This window comes from Emys orbicularis, chromosome 1 (assembly GCF_028017835.1).
Source record: "Emys orbicularis isolate rEmyOrb1 chromosome 1, rEmyOrb1.hap1, whole genome shotgun sequence".
In the NCBI taxonomy this organism is placed as follows: Eukaryota; Metazoa; Chordata; order Testudines; family Emydidae; genus Emys; species Emys orbicularis.
Genome location: NC_088683.1, coordinates 232749692 through 232766198, shown reverse-complemented (window position 1 = coordinate 232766198; position 16507 = coordinate 232749692). Strand labels below are relative to the sequence as shown.

General features: G+C 43.2%; 1 protein-coding gene across 1 annotated transcript; it reads left to right on the top strand.

Moving 5' to 3' along the window:
- The first annotated feature begins 11861 nt into the window (after positions 1 to 11861).
- LOC135885476 (toll-like receptor 8) lies at positions 11862 to 14984 on the top strand. The gene has a single exon (XM_065413200.1). It carries the CDS (start codon positions 11862 to 11864, stop codon positions 14982 to 14984), a length of 3123 nt encoding a protein of 1040 aa, XP_065269272.1.
- Positions 14985 to 16507: the final 1523 nt, after the last annotated feature.

Below are 16507 nucleotides of genomic sequence, written 5' to 3'. Positions count from 1 at the left end.
TGGACTCTGGCACCTATCTCCATGAGAGGGGCAGGGCTTAGGACACCCCCATCTCCTTTGCATCTCCCACTGGCAAGCTTAGCCACGGAGCTGCCGAGCCTGCTGGCTTTTGTCAATCCTATGCTCAGGTGCCTAATCTCTCCCCATTCATCGTCTAGGGAGCCTAGGCACCTAACTCAGGCTTTGTGAATCCCGGTGATTATTCTAGGTGTCATGCAGCATCACCAAACCAAATCTAACCTTTGACTGCTTTTTCTGTGCTTTTGTCTGCCTTAGAGAAGCAGGTCATGCTATGTAAAGGTAGAGATGTGATGAAGCAGCAACAACCACAAAACTGTGGTGTTTTGTTGTTGTAGTTGTTGCTGTTTTCCTTTTGGCCAACATGTAATAAAAATCCCTCACACAGCACATACAGGTGTCATATGTTCTCTCATCTCATATAGTCTTAGTACATTTTCCCGGGCTCCCACTACCATAGAAAGTCAAATGTCCCAAATCCCCATGTCTTTCTCCACACCTTCCTGATTAGTTATTCTATTCATGTACAGGAGATGCGAACAGGCATAAAGAAGTAGATGGCACCAGTATTTGCACTAACACGGACAAGGGGCACTGTGCAGAAGTGATATATGCAGTATTATGTAGGCTTTTGATTGTTCTCTATGCCCTCCTGTAACTGGCATGGAAACCCATAAGTATGGCAATGCCATCCAGGCAGAAAGGCCTGTATATATAACAATGAGCCAAATTCTACAGCTCTTTCCTAAGCTTTGTGCTGGCAACAGTCTACGTGCAGTCATTCCACACACCTACCTCCTCAAACCAGATATGCTGGGGAGGAATAGCTTTTCTCAGGGCTGGGGCCTGCCATCACTGGGAGTGAGAAACTATACCAGCAGCAACCAAAGCTATTCCTCCAGGTAGGGTGGGGAGAAGGAGAGGAGAAAACAGTGGCTCAGGTGGGGCCCCCTCCAGCCAGACACCAGCAGGAGGAAGCCCCCACCCCACCCAGTGACATGAGGTTTCCAATAGTCTCATATGCCAGTCATGGAGGCTGACTGAAGAACTCCCAGGGGCAGAGCTAACCATCTTTGGTATTGAATCAGCAGTTAGAGCTCCTGCAAGAGCAGGCAGAGGTAGTTTGGCCCAAACTATCCCTATCCCATAGGAACTGAGACATCCGTGTGGGGCCTGTCAGTCACTGGCTCATGAAATCCTGGACCCTGCTGTTGGCCCTGGACACTTGCAGCAAACCTCTTGACAGCGGCCCTTCTCCCTCAGACAGAAAAGGAAACAGGCAAAGCTCCTCTCCTGGCCTCTAATGAATGACGGTGCCAGCTTTCTGGTTGTGGGAGAGGAGGAATGTTCACAAAATGGCATGTGTACAGTTGCCATGTGGAGTAAGGATAGAAGGTGGTAGGAGGGAGAAGGAGGGTGGCTGAGGAAGGCACTTTGGACCCTGGAAGGGAATTTTAGTGGGTTAGGACCACACACCCTCAATTTTTGTAAATATTGTGGAACAAGATGCGCAAACAAGTAAGTAACCTTGTGACCTTATTTTTGTAATCCTCATCAGCCCATCCCCCTATTTCGCCAGCTGTTGCTTGTAAAATGTCTTGTTGGGTAATACCATCCACGCAAAGGAGTAAGAGTAGAGGCATGGGTTATGTTTACTGTTAGATTGCATGCTCTTTAGGGGGACCTGGGGTGGGGTGGAGTGGGATGGGGGGGAGAATGTGTCAGTCTATATGGTCTGTAAGGCAACTAGCACACTATAGTTGCTACAAATAAATAAATACGTCAAAGACATTGAGTAAAGACTTCTGCACACTGCTGCTTCATTACAGGTGCAGGCAATGCCTCAACTTCTGCTTTAAAGGAGATGTTCGAGCATGGAAGAACGCCTGCACAAAAGTTAATGACGCAGGGGCTGCATTAAATTTTTCTATTGCTTTGCCTTGGGACTGGTGTGTATGTCGTGGTGGTAAGACACTGCACTTCCCTCTAGTCCAGGGGTGGGCAAAGTACGGCCCGGGGGCCTCGTCCAGCCCTCCAGATGTTTTAACCCGGCCCTCGAGCTCCCGCCGGGGAGCGGGATCTGGGGCTTGCCCTGCTCGGCTCCTGGAAGCTGCGGCATGTCCCCCCACCGACTCTATATGTGAGGCAGACAGGGGGCTCTGCATGCGGCCAACGGGAGCTGCAGGGGCAGCGCCTGTGGACAGGGCAGCGTACGGAGCCGCCTGGCCGCATCGCCGCACAGGAGTCGGAGGGGGGACATGCCGTTTCTTCTGGGAGCTGCTTGACATAAGCACCGCATGGAGCCTGCACCCCTGAACCTCTCCCACGCCCCAACCCCCTACCCCAGCCCTGATCCCCCTCCGCCCACTGAACCCCTCCATCCCAGCCTGGAGCAACCTCCTGCACCCCCAACCACTCATCCCCAGCCCCACCCCAGAGCCTGCACCCCCAGCCAGAGCCCTCACCCCCTCCCCTCACACCCCAACCCCAGCCCGGAGCCCCCTCCTGCACCCTGAACTCCTCATTTCTGGTCCCACCCCAGAGCCCACTCCCCAGCCAGAGCCCTCACCCCCTCCTGCACCCTAACCCCCAATTTCATGAGCATTTATGGCCCCGCCATACAATTTCCATTCTCAGATGTGGCCTTCGGGCCAAAAAGTTTGCCCACCCCTGCTCTAGTCCCATCTCCAGCCATGGAACACTGCAGAAGGCTAATGGGGGCAGGGATGGCCAGGGCCACAGAAGTAGCTGACCATCTGCCCCTGTAGACAGGGCCAGCTTTAGACCAATTCAACCAATTCCCCTGAATCAGGCCCCGCGCCTCAGAGGGCCCCGCGCCCATGCCCCGGTACGGCGTACCAGCGTGGCCCGGCTTCCCCAGGGGGCAATTTAAAGGGTCTGGGGCTCCCAGCAGGGGCTGGAGCCCCAGGCCCTTTAAATTGCCACCAGAGCCCCACTGCTGGAGCCCTGGGGTAGGGCTGCGGGGCTCTGGGGGCTATTTAAAAAGTCCGGGGCTCCCACTGCCTCTACTGCCCCGGCCCTTTAAATAGCCGCCGGAGCCCCACCACTTCCCCAGGGCTCCCTCGGCTATTTAAAGGGCTGGAGCGATAGAAGCAGGGGAGCCCCGGGCCCTTTAAATAGCCCCCAGAGCCCTGGGGTAGCGGGGGGCTCCGGGGGCTATTTAAAGGGCCAGGGCTCCAGCTGCCTCTGCCGCCCCGGTCCTTTAAATAGCTGCCGGAGCCCCACTGCTTCCCCAGGGCTCCCACGGCTATTTAAAGGACAGGGGCGGTAGAAGCAGGGGAGCCCTGGGCCCTTTAAATAGCCCCCAGAGCCCTGGGATAGCGGGGGCTCGGGGGCTATTTAAAGGGCCGGGACTCCAGCTGCCTCTGCTTCACCCCCTGCCCGCACCAGCCCCGCACCCCCTGCCCTGCCCGCACCAGCCCCGCCCCCCCTGCCCTGCCCGCACCAGCCCCTCCCCCCCTGCCCTGCCTGCAGCCAGCTCTGCACCCCCTGCCCACAGCCAACCCCTGCAGCACCCTCTGCCTTGTCTCCAGCCAACCCCTGCCGCACCCCCCTGCAGTCCTGCCCAAAGCCAGCCAGCCCCCCCACCCCCCTACCCGCACCAGTCCTGCCCCCCCTGCCCCCCCGCCCTGCCTGCAGCCAGCCCCGCACCCCCTGCCCTGTCTCCAGCCAACCCCTGCCGCACCCCCCTGCGGTCCTGCCCAAAGCCAGCCAGCCCCCCCCACCCCCCTACCCGCACCAGTCCTGCACCCCCTGCCCCCCCCGCCCTGCCTGCAGCCAGCCCCGCACCCCCTGCCCTGTCTCCAGCCAACCCCTGCCGCACCCCCCTGCGGTCCTGCCCAAAGCCAGCCAGCCCCCCCCACCCCCCTGCCCGCACCAGCCCTGCCCCCCCCGCCCTGCCTGCAGCCAGCCCTGCACCCCCTGCCCTGTCTCCAGCCAACCTCTGCCGCACCCCCCTGCCCAAAGCCAGCCAGTCCCGTACTCCTCTGTCTCCAGCCCTGCCAACCCCTGCCGCACCCCCCTGCGGCCCTGCCTGAAGCCAGCCAGGTCCCGCCCCGAAATGCTGCCCCCCCCCCACAGAGGCGACGGAAGGTTCCCGCCGCGGAAATACCGCCGCGGTCGCCGCCCCCCAAATCGCAGCACCCTAGGCAACTGCCTAGGTTGCCTAATGGGTTGCGCCAGCCCTGCACATGTGCACACCACCCCCAGGGAGTGGCGGGGACCCACACATGTGAAATGGAGCTCATTAATAACCGATCAACAGCATATATGACGCAATGTACATAATATATAATTTTATTGTTTATATAGTTATGGAAAGTAAATAATACATGGAAGAAATGAAAGGCTTTTTTTTACACGTTTTTTTTTTTTTTGTTAATCATCCCTGCCGGGGCCCCGCCGAAAATGTTCAAATTGGGCCCCGCATTTCCTAAAGCCGGCCCTGCCTGTAGAGGTTACCCTCCACACAGGAAATATGGGCGGACAATCAGTCTCATTGTTGTTCATTTCAGATCAACATATACAGACACTTTTGTTGTTGCTTTCAGTACCCCCAAAGCCCAGATACTGTGGAAATAATATTTCTTATGTGTTGCAGGGATCACAGCTGGCAGCAGATAACCCATACATATCACACCATTCTTGTTTTAACCTTTACAAAGAAATATATTCATTTTCTTCTGTGTGGAAATTTCATGATTTTAGTAAACAATCCTACTAGAATGACACAAATTCCTTAATGCAGACACTGAGCTGCAAGAAAAGTGTGATTCAACAAGGGTAACATTTTCAAAAGCACCGAAGGGACTTAATAAGCAAAGTCCTATTTTCAAAAGTGACTTAGGAAACTAAGTCTCATTGAAAGTCAGTGGGACTTAGACACCTAAGTCACTGAGGCACTTTGAATGTGTTACATTTACAATGTTGCCCCAAATATTTTACTACTTATACAATAAACAAAATAATTATTTCTTGCACACAAAATGATGCCTGAACTCATCACAAGAACTTTTAAAACAGAAGAGAGAGAAATATCCAATAAATGTTATTTTTATAATAAGAATATTAGGAAGAGTGACATGCTAGATATCTTTTTTAAAAATAAGACCTTTAAAGACAAATAAAGGTATTTAAATGGTTCAAAAGAAACAAGAAATGTAAGATTACAAAACAAAAATGTGAGCGCAAAGAAATATAGTCATTTCTTGGACTACAATGGTTGCACAAACTAGTTTTTGTTCCTTTAAGTTCCCTAAGTTATTTCTGATATTAGTAGTTTGACAAATGAATAATTTTATTAACGTATATTGAAAATGAAATCTGTAGCTTTTGTTATACATTTCATATGCATGTATTTTAAATACTTGAACATATTTTGGGATTCTGTGTTAACATTCATTATATAATGATAATTTAATGTGAAGAGAAATATTGCAAAATTCAACAGAGTATTCCCAATACTCATCAACAGATATTCAACAATCCAAATGGATATTAATTGGCTTTATCTCTTCCCAGATTAGAGACAGCAAAACCAAATATTACACGAAAGTATCTATAATTAAAGTATGTACTGATTGAATTTGAAAATGCCATGAAAAAATATGGACTACAAAATTAGCAATATGTGCAAAACGCAAACAAATGTGTGAAACTTCACATAAATGGCTGTTATCTTTGATGCAAAAAATTGATGACTGTATCCTTTGCTGATAATAACAACATTTATTTGGCACTTTACATAGTCACAGCATTCTACAGTCATTAATTATTTACACTGGGAACACATTCAAGTACTACATTGTTACTGTGAGTTACAGTGATTGTTGTGAAAAGAACAGCTAAAAAATGGAGCACAGTAAATTGAATCATGCACTTTGCAAATATATGAAATAATGTTGTATAAAATCTAGTCTGGAATGGACAATTGACACTTGATATTACATGGTAGTTCTCCAAACTCACCTGGCCAGAGCTCTGGCAATCAAATGAGAGCTGTGAAGATAAGTGGATGCACTCTGTGAAAACAGAACTAGTGAATAATTGTATGACACAAAATGGAGACTGGTTAATTTTAATTCATACGCTTGACTGAAATATGGTTGCGTTTGTGGTGGCAACTTCACAGAAGCAGTTAGGCAGTGTTTCCTGCCAATCGTAGACCAGGTATCTACCATAAAGAGAGCTAATACATTGAGACTAACAAAGGTACATGAATATATTGTATATAAGGGGTGTGTGGTTGCTACATGTTAATGTGACATAATATAAAGAGCTGTGGATTCAATCCAAGCACTCTCTCTTTCTCGTGCAAAAGATTTTAAATATCCTATATACAATGTTTTAGGCCTGTTAATCTTTTGGCAGTTCATACTTTCCTCCTCTGGCATAAAACCCTACGATCAGGGAAATACCAGCCAGACAGAGGAGCAACAGAAACCATTAATAGATTTTAGTGCCAGAAGGGATCAGTGTGATCATCCAACCTAATCTGACTTCCTCCATAACACAGGCCATTGAATTTCACCCAGTAATTCCTGCAGAAAGTCCATAGCTTCTGGTGCCAGAATATATCTTTTAGGAAGACATCCACACTTGATTTAAAGATGTCAAGTGATGGAGAATTCACCACATCCCTACGTAGGTTGTTCCAATATTTAAAATCTTTTGCATGAGAGAGAATGTCCTAACCTTCACTTTAATAAAATACATAGCTTGAGCTTCGTAAGGCTCTCTCACCATAATGCAGAATTTCCAGACCTCAAATAAGTGCATTAGTGCAGCAACTGAGTCTACGTGCCAAATTCCACAGTCCTTACTACTCCTGACTTCAGCGATGGCCATACTACAGCTTAAATCGGTATGTTATGTTGCTCAGGGATGTGAATTAGGCACTGCTCTTATTTATTAAGCTTTGGTTGCCAATCAGGGCATAGAAACAATGCCATATTAGGAGACTAGTAAAGTTAACTCAAATACCAAATAATCATAATCATAAAGAATCCATAGGTTGAAATCAGTTTGCTTAAACTATTTGGCAAACAATTATGAATAATGTCTACATTTATAGAAGACAACGGAAAAGGGAACTACATTTGCCAACTATATGATTTATTCTGAATTGTTGTCTAGCTCTACTGAAGAGCGCACCTAAGTTTGGTTAACAGGTCTGGTAGAATTTTCATTACAGTGCCCAGCATTGTACACAATTTCCATTAAGAATGTCTTCCTATCTGCCTGTAGGGTGTCTAGCACAATGGGTCCTCAGCCTGAGTGGGGCCTCCGGGAACCACCGTGATACAAATAATAACAAAGGTTGTGAGCTGGTCTAATGGGCAGCTTTGCAAAAACACCTGGTGATCAGAGGTTACAATCAAATTGTAACCTGTGGATCAATTGAGCTGCTCTGGAGGCAGAGTGCTCAGCCTCTTGTTTAAAAGGGAAACATTACATCACGGTCGAATGACTCTTGGCCAGATAATGCTGATGGGCCTTGAACATAGCCATGTCTGTCTCCCTTGGCTAGAGGAAGGATTGCCATAATATAGGGCATATAGGCTGATGGATAAGTAGAGAAGGCAAATTAAATAATGCATAGAATATTGGCACCCCCAAAGAATCCCTCCCAGCAAAAAACAGAACAAAACCCACAGGATCCCACTATGACAAACATTTAGGTTTGACTTCAAACGAAACAAGCACTTAAATCTTCACTTCCTTACTAAATAATTAATTTTAATACCTCTCTCTTTTACTTCCAGGTCATTCTCTCTCCTTTGTTGTTAGTTTTGATGTGTTATTCTCATTTTTACGTCTAATGTTGTTTTGGCTTTTCTACTATTGCTCTTTAGTCATACTCTTTCGCTTTCATAAGTTCCTGATAACAAATAGCATTTTCTAAATATGGTTAACTGCTACCCTGAAGGAGCCCAAAGTGCTTTAAAGAATTTCACAAGTACGGTAGCTATTCTATCTTAGCAACATTACACAACAGTGTCACCGGAGAGGAATGAAGAATAACTTCTAGTAAAACTAAATGGGGAATTTATGTATGCAGAATGTAATTATCAAAAATAGAATTCAGCCAGGCCACAGGAACATACCCCTAGTCTTGTGGAATAATTCCATCTGATGTTTAATAGACCATAAATGGTCTGAGCCTTTATTTTCCCCCCTCATCATGAAGACATGTAGTTCATATTTCCTAATTTTTGATTCTACTTGCTCTTGATCTTCCTCTTTACTCCCCTTCACTTCCTGTTTTGTGGGGCTTGTGTAAATAAAATCATATGCCTCAACCTTAACATTGGAATAGTCTCTCTAATCATCATAATACGTTTTTGGATTTACTTTCAGATGGAGAAGTATTTCATGCCAACCACTCAGTAGGAGAAGTTTTATCTATATGGCTTAAAAGAATGTCCTGAAGGCAGATTTTGTGCCAGCCTACAATGTAGAAGACCACTTAGGAAAGTGCACATTCTCTTAACTGCATCACTACACTAGAATCATCTACGTAGTTGCTAGTGTTGATTCTTCATTTCTGCAAGTAAGTGATTAAATCCCTCTGCTGAAACTCACAGGTCAACAATTCTTTAACATAAATGTATTTGACTATTACTCTCTCTCTCTCTCTCTCTCTCTTTGTGAGCTTGTGCCAGTGTGCGTGTGTGTGACAGAGTGATAGCTAGACATGTTTAGACAGGAGTATTACATATTGTGCCAAACTTCTTGTTATTTCTTAGGATATGCTCTCATCAAGTTTTTAACATATATGATTTGTAGCATAGTATCTATCCTATCTTAACAATACTCAGTTGATATTCAAAATATCTCCTAATCTCCTGTTTTGTGTGTGTGTGTGTGTGTGTGTGTGTGTGTGTGTGTGTGTGTGTGTACAGACTCACTTACATACACCCATACTGAACCTGAAATCAGGAGATATTTTACTATCAATTGAGTGTTGTATGTATGTGTGTGTATACACACACACACACACACACGAGGTGGGACAGTACTGAAGGCCTTACACAAAGCAAGATTCTTCTACACACGGGAATTAAACTCTGTGAGACTCTGCTCAAGGAATTTCCTCCAAATTCTGCCATCAAAGGAAGGTGACAGAGTTTGGATTCTGGAGAATAGAGAGTGGTTCATCCTCCAGACCTGTGACTGGCAGAAGGGATCTGCTGGAGATGCTGAACCATCCACTTGAAGGATGTGGACAACGTTTTCAGAAATGTGTGCCTAAAGCTAGGCTTCTCAATAAATTTTGTTTATTTTGAAAAAAGTCTGATTTTCAAAAGTGCTGAGCCTCCAGCACCTCTCATTGAAGGCAGCTGCTAAATGATTAGTGCTTTTGAAAATCAAGCCACTTTTTTATGAGTGTAAATATGGATTTAGGAGCTTAACTTTAAGCACCTATTTTGGAGAGCATTGCCTTTAGCCTCTGCACTCACTTCAGGTTCCAGCTCCCTGTTTGTGTGGCTCCCATGGGAGTTACTAAGAACTAAATAAAAACTCAATAAAAATTAGTTAAAATCTCATGTATGAATATATTTGTGTGTGAGAGTGTACTGTGTGATATGATTTTTTTAGTATATTTTTCTTGTTAAAGAAAAAGTTCAGCACCTCAGCCATTGCTGAGGCACCATTTTATTCCCCTTCTCATTAATTAATGGACCTACTTTCCCCCAAGCATTTCCAAGACAGAGGAAAGCAGTTACTAAGAAAGGACTCAGGGATCATCACAGAGAATCCCCTCAACAGGAGCTCGCAGGACTATGCTGCGGCAACACGGGGTACTGTGATCCAGGGATGTATAAATAGGGGAAATTCAGGTAGAAGTAGGGAAGTGATCTTGCCTCTGTATGCAGCGTTGGTAAGATTGCTACTAGATTACATGTATGCTCATGGTGTCTGCCCCTCAAGAGGGATGAAGAAATACTAGAGAGAGTTCAATAGAGGCCACAGAAATGATATAGGGGCTAGAAAACAAGACTTATGATGTGGAGCTTAAAGAGAGAAACTTTCTCAGCTTATTGAAGAGAAAGTTGAGAGGTGGCTTGATCACTGAATCGAGGCATCACACAGGGAAAAGATATCGGATAGTGGGCGGCTTTTCAACCTTGCAGACTATATCCAATGGCTGGAAGGTGAATTTAGACAAATTCAACCTTGAAATAAGATGCAATTTCCTAGCTGTGAGGGTGATTAAACACTGGAAGAGTTTACCAGGGAGGTGGTGTACTAGCCATCACTTGGAGTCTTTAAGACCTATTAGGTATCTTTCTAGAAGACGTGCTTTACTCTAGCTTCTGGGAGAAATTCTACAGCCAGTGTGTGTTGAGGTTCGTAGAATCATAGAATCATAGAATATCAGGGTTGGAAGGGACCTCAGGAGGTCATCTAGTCCAACCCCCTGCTCAAAGCAGGACCAATTCCCAACTAAATCATCCCAGCCAGGGCTTTGTCAAGCCGGGCCTTAAAAACCTCCAAGGAAGGAGACTCCACCACCTCCATAGGTAACGCATAGGTTAGTTGGGGAGGGTTGGCCTGGTTGGTCGTGGTGGCTCCATCTGGCCTTGGAGTCTGTGAATATGAGTCCCCTTGTTCATCTCTTCCTTCATGGACCTTGAGGAGACTGGGATTGCCTACATTTCCCTCAATATGCTCATCACACTTGTAGCTCTGCATTAAGATAATGGGTCTAATCAAATCTCATGCTTCAGGGCTTCAGCTGGTTGCCTGCAGGGATCAGGAAGAATTTGCTTTCCCTGATGCACAATTATAATTGTAATTTATCACTTTCCTCTGAAGCATTAAAGATCAGCTGTGGTGAGAGACGGAATACTGGTTCGAGTGGACTGATGCTTTGAAGTGGTACAGAGAATCCTCTTTCATAGATGCCTGGCTAGTGTGTCTTGCTCATGTGCTCAGGGTCCAGCTGATCACCAGATTTGGGATCTGGAATCTCCCACCAGGTCATATTGCCAGGGACCTGGGTTTGGTTTTTTTGTTTTGCCTTCCTCTGCAGCATGGAGTGTGGGTTGCCTGCCAGGATCACCTTGGCATTTCTCACCTAATTAATTCAAAGACACTGCACAAGTTGATCTCTAGAGTACAGTTTAACTTTAATTTGACCACTTAACACATGTTAAAGGCACACTGCCATGTCTATACTAGGTTGTTAACACATGCTAGCTAATATGTGCTAGCTAAGACCCTCAAAAGCAAGTCTTATGATGACAGGAAAAGTAGTGCAAAGAGCCAAGAGAGTGAAAGCTGAAGGAATTTTTAGTCAGACTGTTTAAAATTCTGTTTGTTTTTGTAAACTCCTATTTAACATCAATGATTAATTAGCCTTTTGGATAAATGAAGCATTTGTTAAATATTCCACACCCTAACCCTTTTCATTAAAGTACTAAAAATATAGTAGTGATTAAACAAAACCAGGGTAATGAGTACAACTCATCAAAATCTTAAAATGTCCTTCTCGCTCAAAGAACTTAACAGAAATTTCCCTCAGAAATAGTGCTTTCTGTTAAAAATTAATTTATTCCATTTTGGGCAGGATACAGTGTATGTAACAACAGTAATAAAATAACTGAAATTATGTTGCTGGTCAATTTTGATAACAATCACAAATTGCCTGTACACTATGCTAGTAGTATGTTTTGTTTGTATTTTTGTGGTTTGGACACACACATTTAAAAATTATTAAGATTACAATGTGAAATATTATATGCGCATGAACAGCACTTGTCATCAACAATATACCAAAACCATTAATCTGCCTGTTTCTTTTTAATTAGGTAAATATGGCTACCATGCCCCACAACCTGCTCTTCCTACTCCTCTTGATTCAACCTGAGTTTGGTCTCTCCACTCATCATCAATGGGTTTCTAAGGACCTACCTTGTAAAATAAAAGCAAAACAGAATAGCTCCTCAATTCTCCTTGATTGTAGTAAACAAAAGCTGACAGCAGTCCCTCAGGAAATATATACAAATGTTACTGGCTTGATATTGTCTTTCAACTGGATTGAAGAGATTTCTAAAGAGGATTTTCAGAACTTTAAGGACCTTACATTTTTTAAATTAAACTGGAATTGGCATGTTAAGCCAAAAGAATCTAATTTTGATTTGTCTCCAAAGCCTTTACAAATACTAGATGCAACTTTTTCAAACTTAAGACACTTAAAGGAATTACATCTTAATGGCAATCAGCTAACCAGAGTGCCTGCAGGGATTTCACCTAGCATTACTTCACTAAGTCTAAAGTCCAATAAGATTATTACTATTAGCAAGAACACCTTCAAAGAACTCACAAAATTGAAGGAACTCTATATGGACCAGAACTGTTACTATGGTAATGCCTGTGAAAACCTTTTCAACATGGAAGAAGGGGCTTTTTCAGCCCTCACCAGTTTGACTGTGCTGTCACTTTCCTACAACAACTTGACCCGGGTGCCACCCAAACTGCCAGTGTCACTACAAGAACTTTATTTGAGTCATAACAAGATAAAGAACATCAGTCAAGATGATTTTAAGAAACTAGTTCATCTAGAAGTTCTTGATTTAAGTGGAAACTGTCCAAAATGCTTCAATACGCCTTTTCCTTGTGAACCCTGCACTGGAAACTCTGCCATTCAAATACATCCTCTGGCTTTCCAGAATCTTAAAAAATTAAAGACTTTGGTTCTATCCAGCACATCACTCACTAGTGTACCCGCTATTTGGTTTCAAAACATGCCAGAGCTAGAGGTGCTGCACCTTGCATCTAACTTCTTAATGAGCGAAATAGCTACTGGAGAATTCTTACAGAATTTATCTTCTTTAGAGGAACTTGACCTATCTTTCAACTACCAGAAACAAATATACTCACGATATCTAACCCTCTCACCATACTTTTCTTCTCTAGTATCTCTAAAACGATTATATATTAAAGGTTATGTCTTCAAAGAATTAGATAAACTGCACTTGGAACCTTTGTTTGCTCTGAGAAAGCTAAATGTCCTTGATCTTGGGATAAATTTTATTAAAAGAGTTGATATGTCTGTCTTCCAGGCTTTTAGGAACCTCACAGAAATATACTTGAAAGAAAACAAAATATTCCCACAAACAACGGAAAAGCGTGGTTTTTTTAAATCATTTAACAAAGAGGACTATTTGATCAATTATCATCAGACCTTGGTGTGGAAACACAAGTTGAACCCTTCTGTCATATATTCTGATAAAAAAAAGCAATCACATTACTTCCTTAAACAGCTTTGTACCTCATATGGTACAGCCTTGGATTTGAGTTTAAACAATATCTTCTTCATTAACCCAAATCAGTTTAAAGGCTTTGGGGATATAGCTTGTTTGAATTTGTCTTCAAATGCCCTTGGCCAAGCTTTCAATGGCACTGAATTAATCTATTTACCTAAACTCAGATATTTAGATCTCTCATTTAATAAACTGGATTTGACCAGTTACTCTGCATTTAAAGAACTACCTAACCTAGAGGTATTAGACCTTAGCTATAACAAGCACTATTTTCTAGTGACAGGTTTTTCACATCAGCTACTATTTACTGAAAACCTTCCTAAATTAAAAATTTTAAACTTAAGCTGGAATGACATTTCTGCACTAACAAAATTTGAACTAAGGAGTTACTCCCTTCAAAAACTAGACTTCAAAGGAAACCATCTTGATATTTTATGGAAAAATGGAGAAACGAATCACATGCAGTTGTTTAAGCATCTAAAAAAGCTGACACATCTTGACATCTCATACAACAGACTTCGAAATATCCCCACTAAGGCTTTCCAAAATCTGCCTCAGAGCTTAACTAAATTGTATATAAATAACAACAAACTACATACCCTCAGCTGGGAAAATCTTAGATACTTTAAATCTCTGGAGTTGCTTGACTTAAGTCAGAACAAACTGAAGGCTGTTGATATCCAGTACAACTACACACAGTCCCTCCAGACTCTCCTGCTGAGGGAGAACAAGATTTCCAGGATTGTCGTTGGGTTGCCTGAGAGAGTCAGCAGCCTCCTCTACCTGGATTTGAGTTACAACCAACTGCAAGTCTTAAATCAGTCAACTTTCTTATCAGGACTTATACATCATTTGAAGATTTTAAAATTAAAAGGGAACCCGTTTGACTGCACCTGCAAAAACAGCAACTTCATAAGGTGGATTCAGAAAACCAAAACTCCGATCTCACAAGTAGCAAGAAATGTCATTTGCATGAACCCTGAGGACCAAAGACAGCATAGCATTCTCTTGATTGACCTGCATGCTTGCATTCTGGATAGTGTTGCAGCAATATTATTTTATATTTCTTTCTTCACTATTATTAGCATTATGATAATAGCAGTTACTAAACATTTATTTTACTGGGATGTCTGGTATACTTATCGTTCTTGTATGGGAAAAATAAAAGGATACAAGAATATAGCCAGAGACAAAGCTCTCTATGATGCTTACATAGCCTATGATACTCAGGATGCGACAGTAACTGACTGGGTAATAAATGAGCTACGATTTCGTCTAGAAGAAAACGGAGACAAGCACGTTCTGCTTTGTTTGGAGGAAAGGGACTGGGAGCCGGGAAAGGCTGTCATTGATAACCTTGCACAGAGCATCCATTACAGCAGAAAGACAATATTTGTTCTAACGGAAAGATATGTGAAAAACGGGAACTTTAAAACTGCTTTTTATATCGCTCTGCAGAGACTAATGGATGAGAATACAGATGTGATTGTGTTTATTCTACTGGAGCCGGTGCTACAGCATTCCCAGTACCTGAGGCTGAGAAGGAGGATCTGCAAGAGCTCTGTTCTTGACTGGCCTAAGAATCCACACGCTGAAGGCCTTTTCTGGCAAAGACTAAAAAGTGCAGTGCTAACTGATAACAGCATTCGAGATGATGGGGTGTACAGTATATAGAAAGGGATTACAACAGCTAGCTTTAGTTCTCAAAAAGTAACTTGTGATTTTCAGTGTCTCAGTATTTGGGTGCCAAATTTTAAATGCATTAAAAAGAGTCCTAATTTTGGGAGGGGGGTTGTTCAGCATTTTCTGAAAATCAGGCTGCTCTACGTTATCTCTTGCTGGACAACCAACATCACTGGACACCTTTGAAAACTTTAGGTGGTTTTCTTAAAGTTTTATGGGGTGTACTCTATGGTAAGTACTTACAGTTTAATGTACCTGTTACACTGCTATATTGTACTGAAGAGAGTCTGCTTTACAAGGTTAAAGTAAAGTAGCTAATATAAAATCATAGAGACAGAATTAATAACATGCACAAACTTGCTGCATATAAACAGTATTTTTTTCTTTCTGTTCCCGTGCTACATTTTTCTGTAGTAGAATAAAGTGTATTCTCTAACAAGGCAATGTTTGCTAAGATAGTCACTTTTTTCTGTATCTTTATATTTATAGGCAATGTATTTATTACAACTTTATTTCTTGAAATTTATATAAATTTGTATTTATAATTATATACAACATTCTATTATAAAATTTATGTTTACATAATAATTGCCTTCAGAATGTCAACTACTTGGGGCCCGGGCTCTGCTGCATGTATGTCAGGTTTAATCCTTTGTCAAGCATGATACACATTTATGATGCTATATTAATAATGACACTAGAAATTTTTTGTGGCGTTGATGGCTTCTTTGTGTCATAATGTCATTCAGACATCTGCCATTGCTTCATATTTTTTCTGTTACACTGTTAATAAGATGTCTTTTTATATATGTATGAGTATTAATTTTTATACGTTACACCACCTCATATAAAGGAACAGATAGACTGATTCTGGCTACTGGCCTATGCTTCCTAATAGCCAATCTTCCTTTTTCTACGTTGTCAACTGTATTTTCTTTAGAAACTGTGCACTAATGATTTTAAGAGTAAATTCAAAATTGGGCATAAAGGTTAATATGCATATATAGAGGTGAGAATAAATATCTAGGTAAATGTATAAATAGGAATGTGCACTTGTTACTGATACGGCATTATAACTATCATTTGGTTCACAAACAACTGGTGCAGTATTGCTATACCAAGGGAGGAAAGTAGGATTTGACGAGGCATAGATTTATACAGGTGTTTGTTGTGGCAATGTTATACATGGAGAAGTATGCAAGCGGCTGTTTTACAAATTGCTTGTGGTAGGAAGATGTGTGGTATGACAAAGTTCCTCCTCTATCTTGGTGGGTCCTGCGCTTATTGGCGGATTTTCTTTCCTCAGAGATTCACCATGTGGGTTGGGGAACAGCCCAGAGACCTTCCCCTCTGGAAGAACCCACAGTCCAGGTCAATTGGGAGGTTTGGGGGGAACCCGGGCCCGCCCTCTACTCCGGGTTCCAGCCCAGTCCAGCTGTGGACTGCAGCTGTCTATAGTGCCTCCTGTAACAGCTGCATGACAGCTACAACTCCCTGGGCTACTTCCCCATGGC